This window comes from Rhinoraja longicauda, chromosome 21, assembly GCF_053455715.1.
Source record: "Rhinoraja longicauda isolate Sanriku21f chromosome 21, sRhiLon1.1, whole genome shotgun sequence".
In the NCBI taxonomy this organism is placed as follows: Eukaryota; Metazoa; Chordata; class Chondrichthyes; order Rajiformes; family Arhynchobatidae; genus Rhinoraja; species Rhinoraja longicauda.
This window is the reverse complement of record NC_135973.1, coordinates 35884708-35902145: the sequence shown is the minus strand read 5'-3', so window position 1 is coordinate 35902145 and position 17438 is coordinate 35884708. Positions and strand designations below refer to the sequence as shown.

General features: G+C 43.4%; 2 protein-coding genes across 6 annotated transcripts in view; one reads left to right on the top strand and one right to left on the bottom strand.

The window, feature by feature from the left end:
• Positions 1-7865, top strand: part of myh11b (myosin, heavy chain 11b, smooth muscle) — a 179604-nt gene extending 171739 nt beyond the window's left edge. For 2 of the 3 annotated variants that reach the window (XM_078418345.1, XM_078418346.1), the window contains exon 41: positions 7080-7865. In XM_078418345.1, coding sequence (XP_078274471.1) covers positions 7080-7221 — 142 coding nt within the window. In that variant the 3' untranslated portion in view covers positions 7222-7865. The remainder of the gene's footprint in view (positions 1-7079) is intronic. The other variant, XM_078418347.1, reaches the window with a different exon arrangement.
• A 6454-nt stretch (positions 7866-14319) lies between these two features.
• nde1 (nudE neurodevelopment protein 1) overlaps positions 14320-17438 on the bottom strand; it is a 53805-nt gene continuing 50686 nt past the window's right edge. For all 3 annotated transcript variants that reach the window (XM_078418343.1, XM_078418342.1, XM_078418344.1), the window contains exon 9: positions 14320-17131. In XM_078418343.1, coding sequence (XP_078274469.1) covers positions 17038-17131 — 94 coding nt within the window. In that variant the 3' untranslated portion in view covers positions 14320-17037. The remainder of the gene's footprint in view (positions 17132-17438) is intronic.

Sequence of the window (17438 nt, the reverse complement as noted above, 5' to 3'; positions counted from 1 at the left end):
CTTTCCATATTGCTCAAATTTCCATCTCATTTCCTCTTTTAATATTGACAAGTTTCCGAAAACTCTGAAGGCTAAGAATTAATGTTAGAAAATAACGAAAGAAAAGTCACGGGATGCGATTTATATGTGGCATATTACAATATGAGCAGAAGTGAGAAATATAAATCTTAACCCGTGGTTTTTCATCATTCTGTTTATACCACATGTAAGATAAATTTAGAATCAAATGTAATGTTTCATGCTGACAAGGCCACTTACTCCTGGTGAATGGCAATTAAATATTGTCTCAATTTAAAATGTCTGAATTATTTTCCATGAAAATGATATCCCATGTGGTAAAATAAACAGAATAAAACTGTAATGAGTTGTTGCAGAAAAGAACTCAATACTTTTAATACTGCCATGTACATGCAGTGGAATGTGCAATCTTCACTCCAGGCTGACACTAACTATTGTGCCAACCCTTACACTGCCAAACCAGCCAAGAGATGAGTTGAACCCACTTTAGCCTGGACTTACATGGAACTTTTTTCTCCCTTCATTTTAAGGACTAACTACTTTTTGTAGCTCAATGTAGTGAAGCTTGAGAGCAGTCACAGACTATTTTTTTTTACAATAGGTGCAGGAGGAGGCCATTCAGCCCTTCGAGCCAGCACCACCATTCAATGTGATCATGGTTGATCATTCTCAATCAGTACCCCGTTCCTGCCTTCTCCCCATACCCCCTGACTCCGCTATCCTTAAGAGCTCTATCTAGCTCTCTATTGAATGCATTCAGAGAATTGGTCTCCACTGCCTTCTGAGGCAGAGAATTCCACAGATTCACAACTCTCTGACTGAAAAAGTTTTTCCTCATCGCTGTTCTAAATGGCCTATCCCTTATTCTTAAACTGTGGCCCCTTGTTCTGGACTCCCCCAACATTGGGAACATGTTTCCTGCCTCTAATGTGTCCAACCCTTTAATAATCTTATATAACATATAACATATAACAACTACAGCATGGAAACAGGCCTGTCCGGCCCTACCAGTCCACGCCGACCATTCTCCCTGACCTAGTCTCATCTACCTGCACTCAGACCATAACCCTCCAATCCCCTCCTATCCATATACCTATCCAATTTACTCTTAAATAATAAAATCGAGCCAGCCTCCACCACTTCCACCGGAAGCCCATTCCATACAGCCACAACCCTCTGAGTAAAGAAGTTCCCCCTCATGTTACCCCTAAACCTTTGTCCCTCAATTCTGAAGCTATGTCCCCTTGTTGGAATCTTCCCCACTCTCAAAGGGAAAAGCCTACCCACGTCAACTCTGTCCGTCCCTCTCAAAATTTAAAAAACCTCTATCAAGTCCCCCCTCAACCTTCTACGCTCCAAAGAATAAAGACCCAACCTATTCAACCTCTCTCTGTAGCCGAAGTGCTGAAACCCAGGCAACATTCTAGTAAATCTCCTCTGTACCCTCTCCATTTTGTCGACATCCTTCCTATAATTTGGCGACCAGAACTGCACACCATACTCCAGATTCGGCCTCACCAATGCCCTGTACAATTTCAACATTACATCCCAACTTCTATACTCGATGCTCTGATTTATAAAGGCAAGCATACCAAACGCCTTCTTCACCACCCTATCCACATGAGATTCCACCTTCAGGGAACAATGCACAGTTATTCCCAGATCCCTCTGTTCCACTGCATTCCTCAATTCCCTACCATTTACCCTGTACGTCCTATTTTGATTTGTCCTACCAAAATGCAGCACCTCACACTTATCAGCATTAAACTCCATCTGCCATCTTTCAGCCCACCCTTCCAAAAGGCCCAAGTCTCTCTGTAGACTTTGAAAATCTACCTCACTATCAACTACTCCACCTATCTTAGTATCATCTGCATATTTACTAATCCAATTTGCCACACCATCATCCAGATCATTAATGTAAATGACAAACAACAGTGGACCCAACACAGATCCTTGGGGCACTCCACTAGACACTGGCCTCCAACCTGACATACAATTGTCAACCATTACCCTCTGGTATCTCCCATTCAGCCATTGTTGAATCCATCTTGCAACCTCACTATTAATACCCAACGATTTAACCTTCTAAATCAACCTTCCATGTGGAACCTTGTCAAATGCCTTACTGAAGTCCATATAGACAACATCCACAGCCTTGCCCTTATCAATTTCCCTGGTAACCTCTTCAAAAAATTCAAGAAGATTAGTCAAACATGACCTTCCAGGCACAAATCCATGTTGACGGTTTCTAATCAGGCCTTGATTATCCAAATAATTATATATATTGTCCCTAAGTATCTTTTCCATTAATTTTCCCACCACAGACGTCAAACTAATAGGTCTATAATTGCTAGGTTTACTTTTAGAACCTTTTTTAAACAAAGGCACAACATGCGCAATGCGCCAATCTTCCGGCACCATCCCTGTTTCTAATGACGTTTGAAATATTTCCGTCATAGCCCCTGCTATTTCTGCACTAACTTCCCTCAATGTCCTAGGGAATATCCTATCAGGACCTGGAGACTTATCCACTTTTATATTCTTCAAAAGTGTCCGTACCTCCTCTTCTTTAATCCTCCTAATTTCCATCACTACTCTACTTGTTTCGCTTACCTCACATAATTCAATATCCTTCTCCTCGGTAAATACCGAAGAAAAGAAATTGTTTAATATCTCCCCCATTTCTTCCGGCTCAGCACATAGCTGTCCACTCTGACTCTCTAATGGACCAATTTTATCCCTCACTATCCTTTTGCTATTGACATATCTGTAGAACCCCTTTTATATGTTTCGATAAGATCCTCTCAATTTATTCTTGGGGCAAAATTATCGATTATATTCTCGATTGCTGACCATTGTGAAGTCCGTTTTCTTCTTTGAAGACTGTTGTTATGGATAACTGGAATTTAAACTAGTTCCCATAACTCTATAGAAAAATAGGCCACTTATCATTGTTGGAAATACCACGTTATTTTATGTATTATATTTTTCACCAAGTATAAACATTCCTGCTGGAATTTTTCAAAGCAGAACTTTGTGGCAGTTAAGGGTTTGGCTCTATTTGCTTTATTAATTTCATATCATAACATTTTTCCAAAGCCCTTTGAGGATTATAGAAGCACGGTGTGAAGTTAACCTTTTGATATTTGACATTTTGATTAAACAATCATTTTAATTTGGGATTGTTCATGTAATAATTTAGATATTGTCTGGTGATTAAATGGAGATGAATATCTTGGAAATTATTTCAATCCCTGATCCTCAAAGGGTTAAAGAAATATACGCCAATTAGGAAGCATGGCTGACACTTGTTCACTGAAATTTGTTATCATTTAAAGACAAACGGAAGAAAAAAGCATATTTACTTGATCTGAAATCATATAGCATTATACGTTTATTTTGTACCTAATTGAAGCTTTTCTCAGAACACAAGAGCCAGAAAGTAAATAAACAATCAATTATTGTCAGATCACAAAATCAACTAGCTGGACTCACTGATGCTGTTTTTCTAACTTCACCTCTAAATGGAATTAAAGCACTTGAAAATAGTTTTAGATGTCACAGAGAAACAAAAGCCCCAGCCCCTATCCAGCCATTGGTACTCCTTGCATGTGTAGTCTCAAAGTAAGTCAATGTGCATGTTCTAAAGATCCCCTTGGTGAATGTGGCTCAATAAGCACTGCAATTTTACCCTATTTGACCGATAGAATCCAGGAATGAGTGGGTTAGCATATGATGAGCATCTGACAGCACTGGGCCTGTACTCGCTGGAGTTTAGAAAGTTGAGAAGGGGACCTCATTGAAACTTACAGAATAATGAAAGGCATAGATAGAGTGGATGTGGAAAGGATGTTTCCACTGGTGGGAGAGTCTAGGACACAGGTGTCAAACACAAGGCCCGCGGGCCGAATGCGGCCCGCCACGTCATTTTATGTGGCCCACGAGAGCTTAATTGTCATTGGTCATATATCTTTTAAGTTACAGACATTTTTAACTTTCAAACTTTCATTTCTCAACGCATTTTTCCAAGTTGCTGTGCGTCTGACGGCACGGCCTCTCCTCACTCGCACACACAAGATGGACGCCGTTAGCGGAGCCGCCCGCAATCACCGCCTCCCCTCCCCGCTCTCCCACACCCGGGGGACACTCCCGAGCAGGAGGGAGATGGTCGGAGTGATGGTCCTCATCCTTCCCTTCTGTCCCTTCAACCCACGCACGGCGTCCTCGAGTCCCCCCCTCCACCGATGGCGGCGTCGACGAGGGCCGCTGCCACCGACGGCCCGTCGCGACTTCAGACTGCGCGCCTCCCGCAGCGCCCCTCTCCCCTCGCTTCTCTCCCCTCCCGACGCTCCCAGACCGGCCCCGCCCGCCTCGAGTAGTCCCACCTCCGCTGCCCGACTCCAGTAGTCCGGGGCTCCCTACTCCCTGCACGCTCGGTAAGTGCCTTTCGCCGCCAACGGCTCCACGGAGGGGAGGGGAGTGGACGTGGGGCCGAGTGGGGGGAGGGAAGGGTGGGGGTGTGGGGGGAGGAGAGAATGGGATTATGGGGGTGGGGGGAGGAGAGAGTGGGGGAAAGGGGGGGGAGAGTGAGAGTGGGTGAGGAGAGAGTAGGGGGAGAGTGGGACTGGGGAGGGGGACAGTGGGGGTGGTTGGGGGAAGAGAGAGCGGGGATGGTTGGGGGAAGAGAGAGGGGTGGGGGGAAGGGGACAGTGGGGGTCAGGGAAGAGTGTGGGGGAAGCAAAGGGGGGAAGGTGGGTGGGGGAAGGGGACAGTGAGAGTGAAAGGGGGAGGAGGGGGTGGGGGAGGAGGAGGGGGTGGAAGAGGAAGGGGTGGGGGGTGGTGATGGGGGGAAGAGAGAGTGGGGGTGGGAGGGAAGGGGGACTGTGAGGGTCAGGGAAAAGGAGTGGGGGGAGGGAGGGAAAGGTGGGTGATGGGGAAGGGAGGGGGAGGGTGGGGGAGGAGAGAAAGAGTGGGGGGAAGGGAGGGGGAGGAGAGAGAGAGAGTGGGGGAAAGGGGGTGGTGGTGGGGGGAAGGGGGTGGTGGTGGGGGGAAGAGAGTGGGGGGGAGGGGGACGGTGAGAATGCAGGTGGGGCGAGTGGGTGGAGGGGAGGGTAGGGGTGGGTGGGGTGAGGAGAGAGTGGGGGAGGCGGGGGTGGGTGAGGAGGGGTGGAGGAGAGAGGGGCTGGGGAGGAGAGAGTGGGGCGTGAGAGTGGGGCTGGGGAGGAGAGAATGGAGGGGTGGGGGGAGGAGAGAGTGGTGGAATGGGGGGTGGAGGAGAGTGCGAGCGGGGGTGGGAGGGAGAGTGCTACTGGGGAGGAGGGAAGAGTGCAGGTGGGGAGGAGGGCTGGGGGGAAGGGGACAGCAGGGGTGTGGGGGAGGAGGGGGTGTTGGTGGGGGATGAGAGAGTGGGGGTTGGGGAGAAAGGGAACAGTGGGGGTCAGGGGAGAGTGGTGGGTAGGGAGAGGAGGGATAAGGAGGATTGAGTAGGGGGTTGAGGATGCTACACCAATACAGGAGAGGCTTTGGGTCCAAGGCTCCTCGGTCATACCCTCTCCCCTTCCCTGTACTGCCTTTAGTTGCGCTCCCACTCCCCTGGAGGAGCACGGCACCACAGTAAAGGAGAAAGAAGATGGCCGCTGGCAGGACAGTGTCAGAGGCTCCCTCTCCACCTCCCCTCCTCTCCACCTCCCCTCCTCTCCCCCCCCCCCTCCACCTCCCCTCCTCTCACCCCCCCCCCCCCCCCCCCCCCCCCCCCCCACCCCCCATTGAGGTTCTTTTTTTTTTTTTTAAAGAGACAATTTATTTTAAAGAAAAAACGCGATTTCCCCAGGACCCAAAGGAAAATCTACGAGGAACTTGTCAATGTGCTTACATATATTTTTACATTTATGTTAATGCATGTACAATATTTGTTCATTTCAATAAATAATAATCAAATGCAGACAGTTATTTAACAATATGTTAAAGATTAGTTACATTTATACAGTCTTACAGTTACAACCGGCCCTTTGAGGGCAACCATAATGCTGATGTGGCCCGAGGTGAAAATGAGTTTGACACCCCTGGTCTAGGACCAGAGGTCATAGCCTCAGAATTAAAGGGCAGTGAGGAGGAACTTCTTTAGTCAGAGGGTAGTTAATCTGTGGAACTCATTGCCACAGAGTTGCTGTGGAGGCCAAGTCAGTGGATATATTTAAGGCAGAGGTAGACAAATTCTAGATTAGAATGGGTGTCAATGGTTACAGGAAAATGGGATTAGGAAGCATAAATCAGCCATGATTGAATGGTGCAGTAGACTCGATGGGCTGAGTGGCCTAATTCTACTCCTATAACTTGTGATAGTAAGAATAGTTGTCATTCAACCGCAAGAGTTAGAAAATAAAAACAAATCCTCATGTCACCAAGTCTTCAAGATCAAAAGGCAACACAAAATAAACGAGAATACTGATTTAGACAGCGATCCCGACTACGGGTGCTGTCTGTACGGAGTTTGTACGTTCTCCCCGTGACCTGCGTGGGTTTTCTCCAAGATTTTCGGTTTCCTCCCACACTCCAAAGACGTACAGGTTTGCAGGTTAATTGGCTGGGTAAATGTAAAAATTGTTCCCAGTGTGTGTAGGATAGTGTTAATGTGCGGGGATCGCTGGTCGGTGCGGACCCAGTGGGCCGAAGGGCCTGTTTCCGCGCGGTATCTCTAAACTAAACTAAACGAAAAAAATACCAGGACTGACCAATCTGATGAACATCGCATATCTTTTACAACCTTAGAAACAGGTTGTTAAGAAGCACTGCATCTTTTAAAAATACTCAAGTGCAAATACAATCTACCTGCCAAACCAAAGGGGATACCTTCTCAGAGATAATTTATTGTTGGAATGAATGTTTTTTTGATTAACGATCTGAAATACGTAGAGCCCTTCTAGAATTTTTGATTTAGATTTTTTTTCGAATATCCAAATGCCGCTAGAGTTGTTTGGAGGAGTTGGGCTGAATATTATGTTGCTTCTTGTTGACACTGACTTCTACTGTCCGCTAATATGCTGCATTTTCCGATGCAGGCGCGGAAACGAGCCCGTGCTAAGCGGTGCGCGGAGATCTGGTGCCAGGCGTGGAGTGATCGATAACGCTTCACTGGAAAACTCTGATGACGATGTTGGAGGACGAGATGTGGACTTCAACAGCACAAAATCCGCTGAATAATGGCAGCATGGCACACATACTGCACTATGTTATAGAAGGGGGGAAGTATATCGATGCTTAGAAAAAGCTTTAAAAAGGTCACACACGTCAACAGGGCACAGTTTTTCTACACTTCAATCATGATAAAACAAACTATTTTCACAAGCATGTAGTCATAGCCATTTTATTTTACTAAATGTTTTACATGTATCAAAGTTTCAATTCTTTAAACACTTCAAGTACACTGTAAAAACGCAGGCCAAAGCACATGTCCCTAAAAGTACTCTGCCCGATGACATAGGATTCTATAGCAGTTTATTATATTTTGTCACTAGACCATGAATAAAATAAATAATGTTATGAGAATGCACACTTCCCTTACTGAAATAATTGGGCCTTACTCATTAACACAAATTTATAGATGGGTGGCCTATTTGTGTCTCTATAGAACTATTATTGCAACTACTACTACTATACTATTTGCAGTACATGCCTGATAGACCATAGCAATACTGGTCACAGAATTCTAGAGAGATACTTTCTTAGTCACTTGAAGTACTGGATTTAAAAATAACCTATTATTTGCAGTAATATATTCAAATCTTGCTAATCTGACTGCAAAGTACTGTATGTCTGAAGCTGTTTATGATCCACTATCACAAATAAAGGACTTTAAATCACAATTTCAAGTACATGACATCTATTATTTTTTACATGTTTTATTAGCTTTTCTCTCTACCTGCCAAAAGATGGATGTGAGGTACTAAGTGAGCACTTACACTTTACACCTGTATTCACCAGGGGGAAGGAAATGGAGGACAATCAGCTTAGTGCGGGGAATACCAAAACAAAAGATACTGTGCTGGAGTAACTTAGCGGGTCAAGAGGCATCTCTGGAGAACATGGATAGGAGACCTTTCGGGTCGGGACACTTCTTCAAACTGATTTGTAGTGGTGGGTGTGTGGGGGGAAAGCTGGAAGAAAGGAGTATCAGGACAAAACCTGGCAAGGTGGATACAGGTGAGGGGGGTTGTGGTTCAATAGGCAGATGATTGGATGAAGGCCAGAGATGAAAAGACAGAAGGTGTCGGGGAAAAGGATTGAAGAGTTGCAAATTTTTTCGTTTACTTTAGAGATGCAGTGCGGAAACAACCCTTTGACCCACCAAGTCCGCGCCGACCAGCGATCCCCAAACACTAACAGCATCCTACACACACTAGGGACAATTTACAATTTTTACAGAAGCTAATTAACCTACGTTATGTGTTTGGAGTGTGGGAGGAAACCGGAGCACCCGGAGAAAACCCACGCAGGTCGCGGGAAGAAAGTACAAACTCTGTAAAGACAGCACCCATATTCAGGATCGAACCCGGGTCTATAGCGCTGTAAGACAGCAACTCTACTACTGCGCCACCTTGTTGCCGAATTGTGAAGCTAGAAGAAGGAATGTAGGTGGAAGGGGAATGGGCAGAGAGAAATAGGTGCAAGTCCAGCTGGGGCACAGGGGAGGGGGAAGGGAAGAAGCTGGATGGTTTTTAGTGGTTACCCAAAACTGAAGAATTTTATGTTCACGCCATTGGGTTGTAAGTTTCCAGTTTGCGCACAGTCTCACTTTGGCAATAGGAGGAAGAACAGGAATGAAAGGGCTGTATGAAAACGGGAAGAGAAGTTAAAATGTTTAGCAACCGGGAGATCCACTGGGCCTTGGTAGACCGAGCTCAAGTGTTCAGCAAAACGGTCGGCAAGTCTACACTTGGTCACACCGATGTACAGGAGGTCACACCGATGTACAGGAGGCCACATCAGGACCACCAGATGCAGTAGATTAAGTTAGAGGAGATGCATGTGAATCTCTGCCTTAGCTGGAAGGACAGCTGAGGTCCCTGGAAGGAGGAGGTATAGTGACATGTGTTACATCTCCTGCTAATATGCTCAAACAGTTTGAGATCAAGAAGGTAGTGATGTGGGTCTCTTGAAGGGCATCAAGGAGGATCAATCCCCAGCAACGAATGGGATCTATCCCAACTTATTGAGAGGGACAAGAGATAAGATTGTAGGGGCAATGACAAAGGTCTTTGCATCTTCTCTGGCCACAGGCAAGATCCAGGAGGACCAAGGAGTAGCCAATGTTAGACACAAAATGCGTGAGCAACTCAGCAGGTCAGGCAGCATCTGTGGAGAAAAGGAATAAGTGACATTTCCCGGGAATTAATAAAATGATGGGAGACATAGATAGGGTAGACTTAAGCGTTTTACCCCAAAGTGGTAACGTGAAAGACTAGAGGGCATAGCCTTAAGGTGAGAGGGGCAAGCAGATGTGTGGGGCAAGTTATTACACATATGTACTGCCAGGGGCAGTAGTGGAGGCAAACACGATAGTGGCATTTAAGAGGCTTTTGGATAGGTACATGGATATGTAAGGAGTTGCGGAATATGGTTCACATGCAAATAGAGACGATTAGTTTAATTTAGCATGTTCAACGTGGACATTGAAACCTAAAGAGCCCGGTCCTGTGCTGTACTTTTCCATGTTCTATGTCTATGTTCTACCAACCACCAATGCAAAATTATAATCACTAAACTCTCAGTCAAAATGGAGAAACATGGTATATGTCACATTTTAACAGCTCTTTCAATTTAAGGAAGGAAATGATCATCATCTGATAAGATGGGCTGGATTCTATCTGCTAAAAACAGCTCTGGGTCCATGCAGGAATGAGTAGGTTAACCTATGTTAACCTGCGTTTGTCGGCACTGGAGTTTAGAAGAATGAGGGGGGACCTCATTGAAACATACAGAATAGTGAAAGGCTTGAATAGAGTGGATGTGGAGAAGATGTTTCCATTTGTGGGAGAGTCTAGAACGAGAGGTCATAGCCTGAGAATTAAAGGACATTTGTTTTGGAAGGAGATGAGGAGAAATTTCTTTGGTCAGAGGGTGTTGACTGTGGAATTCTTTGCCACAGAAGGCTGTGGAGGCCTTCTGTGGATATGTTTAAAGCAGAGATAGATAGATTCTTGATTAGTACAGGCATCAGAGGTTATGGGGAGAAGGCAGGAGAATGGGGTTAGGAGGGACAGATAAATCAGCCATGATTGAATGACGGAGTAGACTTGATGGGCTGAATGGCCTAATTCTACTCCTATTTCTTATGACCTTAAATAAAATCATAGAAAATACGTGCAGGAGGAGGCCATTTGGCCCTTCGAACCAGCACCGCCATTCATTGTGATCATGGCTGATCATCCACAATCAGTAACCCGTGCCTGCCTACTCCCCATATCCCTTTATTCCGCTAGCCCCTAGAGCTCTATCTAACTCTCTTTTAAATTCATTCAGTGAATTGTCCTCCACTGCCTTCTGTGGCAGAGAATTCCACAAATTCACAACTCTCTGGGTGAAAAAGTTTATTCCCACCTCAGTTTTAAATGGCCTCCCCTTTATTCTTAGACTGTGTCCTCTGGTTCTGGACTCCCCCAACATTGGGAACATTTTCCTGCATCTAGCTTGTCCAGTCCTTTTATAATTTTATACATCTCTTTAAGATCCCCTCTCATCCTTCTAAACTCCAGTGAATACAAGCCCACTCTTTCCTCATACGACAATTAATCTATTTCAGAATGCAGTGCGCACAAAGTGGCCACATTGATTATGATTTGTAACAGGGTTCCTATCTCTGATGCAATGTGATCTAGTAATGGGTCTAGCTCTCTCAAAGGTGTGCTGTGAGTCAGAATTCACCATATATTATTGGCAGCCTGCTTCTCCCCACACCTATTATCTCTCAGGAAGTAATTGCACTGCACCCTCTGCTACCCTAATGACGTCAGGCAGAACTGCTTTTGTTGTATCTTTGCCTCTTTACTGCATCAAGTGAGTTTCCAAATAAGATGCCCCTAAAGTGGAACTGCAGGAAAAAAAACATTTAAATATTAAATAATTGTTTAAAATATAGAAAATAAAATGATTTCCATCATTTTAAGATGTAATTACAACACACAGGCTCCTCATTCAAATGCAGTTTTAATAAAGGTTTATAAGTTTATACAGTTTGAAAGATAGAGAGATCAGCAATCACCAAAAACAGTCTCTTGCATTGCTGAGAGTTATACCTGTTTACTTTACAAGGGCTCCTTCAATGCTACATCCAGTCAAACATTGCTCTGCTGTCATAGGTAGTCATTATCAATAGACAATAGGTGCAGGAGTAGGCCATTCGGCCCTTCGAGCCAGCACCGCCATTCAATGTGATCATGGCTGATCATTCTCAATCAGTACCCCGTTCCTGCCTTCTCCCCATACCCCCTGACTCCGCTATCCTTAAGAGCTCTATCTAGCTCTCTCATGAATGCATTCAGAGAATTGGCCTCCACTGCCTTCTGAGGCATAGAATTCCACCCGGTCTTATAAAGTCTGCAAACAAGATGGTGCAGGAGCATGGTTATTCTGAATGCTGATCCCAGAAGGAAACTTGCTATCATCCACTACAATTGTTTTACTCTTTGAAATCTCTACCTGGTATACATGTTTATGGTTCATTGCACTAACGATTGGCAGATTGACTGGATAGCACATAAACAAAAGCTTTTCACTATCTCTGCACATGTGACAGCAATAAACCAATACCACAAATGTACAATGTGATGTGGAGCAGAGTGAGGTCTTGGCCAAACCCAAACTGTAGAAAGGCGAGCAGATTTGTCATTTGATAGTACAAGTGAGGGGAAAGATTTAATAGGAGCACAAGGGACAACTTTTTAAACGTAGAGGATGGTAGGTACATGGAACAAGCTGCTAGAGGTAGTAGTTGAGTCAGGCACTGTAACATTTCAAAGCCACATGCACAGGTACATGGATAGGAAAGGTTTAGAGGGATTTGGGACAATGTGGGCAGGTGGAATCAGTGTAGATGGAGCAGTTTGGTTATAAGGTCATAAGGAATAAGAGTAGAATTAGGCCATTCGGCCCATCATTCTACTCCACCATTCAATCAATAGACAATAGGTGCAGGAGGAGGCCATTCGGCCCTTTGAGCCAGCACCGCCATTCAATGTGATCATGGTTGATCATTCTCAATCAGTACCCGTTCCTGCCTTCTCCCCATACCCCCTGACTCTGCTATCCTTAAGAGCTCTATCTAGCTCTCTCTTGAATGCATTCAGAGAATTGGCCTCCACTGCCTTCTGAGGCAGAGAATTCCACAGATTCACAACTCTCTGACTGAAAAGGTTTTTCCTCATCTCCGTTCTAAATGGCCTACCCCTTATTCTTAAACTGTGGCCCCTTGTTCTGGACTCCCCCAACATTGGGAACATGTTTCCTGCCTCTAACGTGTCCAACCCCTTAATAATCTTATACGTTTCGATAAGATCTCCTTTCATCCTTCTAAATTCCAGTGTATACAAGCCTAGTTGCTCCAGTCTTTCAACATATGACAGTCCCGCCATTCCGGGAATTAACCTAGTAAACCTACGCTGCACGCCCTCAATAGCATGGCTGATCTATCTCTCCCTCCTGACCCCATTCTCCTGCCTTCTCCCCATAACCTCTAACATCTGTACTAATCATGAATCTACCCATCTCTGCATTAAAAATATCCACAGACTTCGCCTCTACAGCCTTCTGTTGCAAAAAAAATCCAGATTCACCACCCTCTGACTAAAGAAATTTCTCCTCATCTTCCTAAAAGAACGTTCTTTAATTCTGAGGCAATGACTAGTTCTATACTCTCCCACTAATGGAAACATCCTCTCCACATCCACTCTATCCAAGCCTTTCTGTATGTTTCAATGAGGTCACTCCTCATTCTTCTAAACTCCAGTGAGTACAGGCCCAGTGCCAACAAACGTTCATCATAGGTTAACCTACCCATTCCTGGGATCATTCTTGTAAACCTCCTCTGGAACCTCTCCAGAGCCAGGACATCTTTCCTCAGATATGGTGCCCAAAATTGCTCACAATATTCCAAATGCGGCCTTACCAGCCTCAACATTACATCCCTGATTTTGTATACAAGCCCTCTTGAAATATTTGTTAGCTTTGAGTTTGCTTTCCCATGGTTGGCATGGGAAAGTTGGACCAAAGGGCCTTGTTGTAGGACTCTATGGCTGAGTGTCAAGCTTGATTGATTCCATTTTGCTAATGACAGAAGACTGCTTGCCTGGTAATTAGACAAATTGGATTGTCCTGCTTTTTGTTAACCTGGGCCATTTTCTATTGTCAGGTCGATGCCAGTGAACTGGAACAGCTTAATTAAAAAGGCACAGCTTGTTCTGGAGCATGGTTCTTCAACCCTACAGCTGGGATGTTGTCTGATCCCACAGCCTTTGCTGTAATCAGTGCTCTCAGCCATGTCTTGTTACTACAGAATCAAAGCAACAGGAGACTGACTGCCTTCTGCAATGGAGAAGATCTTGAGGAATAGGTCATGAATCATGTATTAGAAATTGTGGCTGAGGATGGCCACAATCCAGAGAAGAGCAGAATACAATGAGCAGCCTAGTTTTGAAAATGGATCAGTAAATCATGTGACGTGATTAGTGTCCACTACCATCAAGGATTGAAAAAGCTTCCAGGACAAAACATGATTCAAGATGTAGATATCAGTATCTCAAACCCTCCTGGTCTACAAATATATTATTTTAATTTTAGAGATGCTGTGTTGCTGTGTTTCAATAAGATCCCCTCTCATCCTTCTAAATTCCAGTATATTCAAGCCCAGTCGCTCCAACATACGACAGTCCCGCCATTCCAGGAATTAACCTAGTGAACCTACGCTGCACGCCCTCAATAGCAAGAATGTCCTTCCTCAAATTTGGAGACCAAAACTGCACACAGTACTCCAGGTGTGGTCTCACCAGGGCCCTGTACAACTGCAGAAGGACCTCTTTGCTTCTATACTCAATTCCTCTTGTCATGAAGGCCAACATGCCATTGGCTTTCTTCACTGCCTGCTGTACCTGCATGCTTCCTTTCAGTGACTGATGAACAATGTCAGGTACATTGCTGTGGTTACAACTATTGCGGATGCTATAAAATCCAAAGATTAAAGTACATTGAAAAAATGCAATAGAATTCAAACAAAATGGGGAATGATAGCAACTTTATTTCAGTTGACCGGTTAAGAAATGTAATTTACATACATTGCATGGTTACAGGTTAGATATGGCAACATTGTAAAAATAGACATGGCGACTCAAATCTGCAACCATAAACTGGACACATTACGTTTAATCCTCCGTGATTTTGCAATTTATGAAATGTTGCATTCTCAGGGCGAGGATGGTCAATGCAGAAGTTGCAGGCATGAAAACAATGGTATTTCCCACCTGTTGCAACAGTATCCCACGACAACCATCTTTCAAGTTGGGAAAGTATATAATCCTGCCGTGAGAATAACCAGTCATCGCAGCACCCATAACCCAACATACAGGTTGTTCACTACATCATTTTTAAATGTCAAAAAAATAGGCACCAATCACCCTACCTCAGCAGTAAATTTGGTCTTATATGGCAAATCAAAACATCACAGTAGATGGTTGCTGGAGATGGTAATAATTAAGGCACCAAATAGCAGTGCAGAAATAAAATGCAGGCACTAGGTGCAAAAGTCTGGACATGTTCCTCTCTCCAAGGAGATGCATTCATGATTAAAAGGATAACCGTGGATTCAAGACTTTATGCAGAAACAAAACATTGGTGCACTGAGCAGACAAAGGCAATCAATCCATTCATAGTCTACCTCATAAATCCCTACAAGAGACAACATCTGTGATTTGGCAAAGACAGGACGGCCCCGTGTAAACCAGTTTGCATTATGCAAAAATACAAATACTAGTTTTGGTTCACAAAAATGATTTGCCCCCCAACTAGTTACCTTCCTATCTTGGGTAGGAGATCCTAAATAGGTTTTCATCCATTTCAGTTGAGCTTTGCAATTATAGCAAGATCCTGCTCACCCTGTATGCTGCCATATGCTTTGGTTACTCAGTTTTTCTGACCAGACAAAAAACCTTTTTGCGAGTCAATGGCTTTAACCTGGAAATCAACTCACGGATTTGGACATACAACCTGGACATACCTATTATAGGCTACACCTTAAAGTAATACAACTCGGAGCTTGCTTCCTAATGCTACCACCAAAGCTTTGATGTAGGTTTTGCACTCTTTAGGAAAAATCAATGGACATTTTTCTCTAATTGGTCAACTAATCTTCACTCTAGTTAAATCCTTAGAACTTATTGGCTTTTCAATTGCGTCATTCAACAACCAAACCAAATCATAACAAATAATCTCAACCAATTCTTCCCTAAAATCAAAAAGGCACTGATCATTAAGGCACGATCCATTCTATGCTCTTATTCATCTACTTACTTATTTACCAAGAACTTCACCACGATTCTTTTGCCAATAAAGAAATTGATATTCAAATTGTTAGCTTTCCACTTCCAAAACGAATCCAACTAGCTACCCAATTTTCTTATACATTTTCCAATGCACCAATCTAGACATTCAGAACAATATTCCCTTGGGAACCGAGGAAAATTCTTCAATTAATGCAGTTTGCATCAAGTTAATCTCTGAACCGCCTATCCTGTTACAAACAACAATGGATGTATCATCATGTCTCTGCACAAATAGCATTGTACTATCATATCATGTACCAACATTTCTGGAATGGATTTAACTTCTAGTGTTTGCTAATCATTAGAAATCATTGAACCAAATACAGTAACCTATATATCCTTTTTATTCCTGTGACCTCCAAGTGAAGCCAAAATAAGTTCAGTATACCATAAATGAACCTCACTGCCACATTTTAATTCTGTATACATTTTGGACTAGCTCTGCATAAAGCACCACACACAGATATTGGAACAGGATTCCATTTAAACTTCCATTTAAAGCGTTGAACAAATTTGGATTGCCTTTTACAAGACGTCAGCTTAGATATAAAGGCAACAGATTAAATATTTACAAAGTGCGAGGATAGGTAGATTGCTTTGCTAGCACAAACATGCACAAAATCCTCACATTGATAGATTTTACAGTACATAATGTGATAAATGAAAGTTACATGGGTATTATACAACAATTATAAACAGACTAATAGTTTAACCCATAGTTGAACAGAGGTGGAGAATATACAGAATGGGCACATTGTATACTGGTGCATCATTGGATACTATTTTCTTGGAATAATCATGGTAAATTGACATCCTCAAGTGTCGCACAAAGCTTAATGTCACAATCCTTAATAACACAAGTCTGTGGAGCTAAAACCTTGAGGCAGCATCTTCAAATAAGCTAAAAGTTATCCAATTAAATACTAAATTAAATAATTTGGGTTCTAATAAATTAAAGTTCGAGTGCCAAGGTTCTATGACCAGCTACCAAGGAGCTACATAATCTACAAAAATAAAAATGTCAAAAATAAAAACTTCCCTTGGTGATATATCTCCAATTAGCCAGTTTCCTTATGTGATGTTACTAAAATGCTACAACTTGAATAATGTCGCTCTACACATACAATTTTTAGGCCATGAAAACCCTTCTAATTATTTGTTTAGACTTCCCCTTTTTAAATCAGCTCTTTTTCCACACCCAAGGTGGAACGGGCTTCTAAATAGTCACAAAATATCGGCCTCACACCTTCAATATGAAAGAAAAATCTACTTTTAGCTTTCAAAAACTAAACGTCAATATGCACCAGCAGAAAAAAAAATTAAACTTTTTCTTCGCTAACTTCCCCACTGAAAGCAACGAGCTTCGTTACAAAAATATTAATTTATAAACATGTCAGATATAAAAACATGTCAAATTTAAAAATGACCATGCTCAGAGTAAGATTTTGACAACTCCCTGGGGTGACACAGTTGCTTGCATACAGACCTTTGAGGCAATTGTTCCAAACTCCAGTCTTTTGGCCAACCTGAAAATGATAAAAATCAAGAATTATTTTAGGGAAATAGAAATGAACTATTTCAGGAATAGACATGCAAAATGGTTTTGCTTAAACACAGGCTGTTTTGGACTTCTTCCCCCAACCTTATACTGCAAGGGATCTTCTGATCTTGTCAGAATCATGCTTGATGACTACTGTTTAGTTACAATTTAGTTCAGTCTGAAGAAGGGTCTCGACTGGAAACGTCACCCATTCCCTCTCTCCTAGATGCTGCCTAACCTGCTGAGTTACTCCAGCATTTTGTGATACCTTCGATTTGTACCAGCGCCTGCAG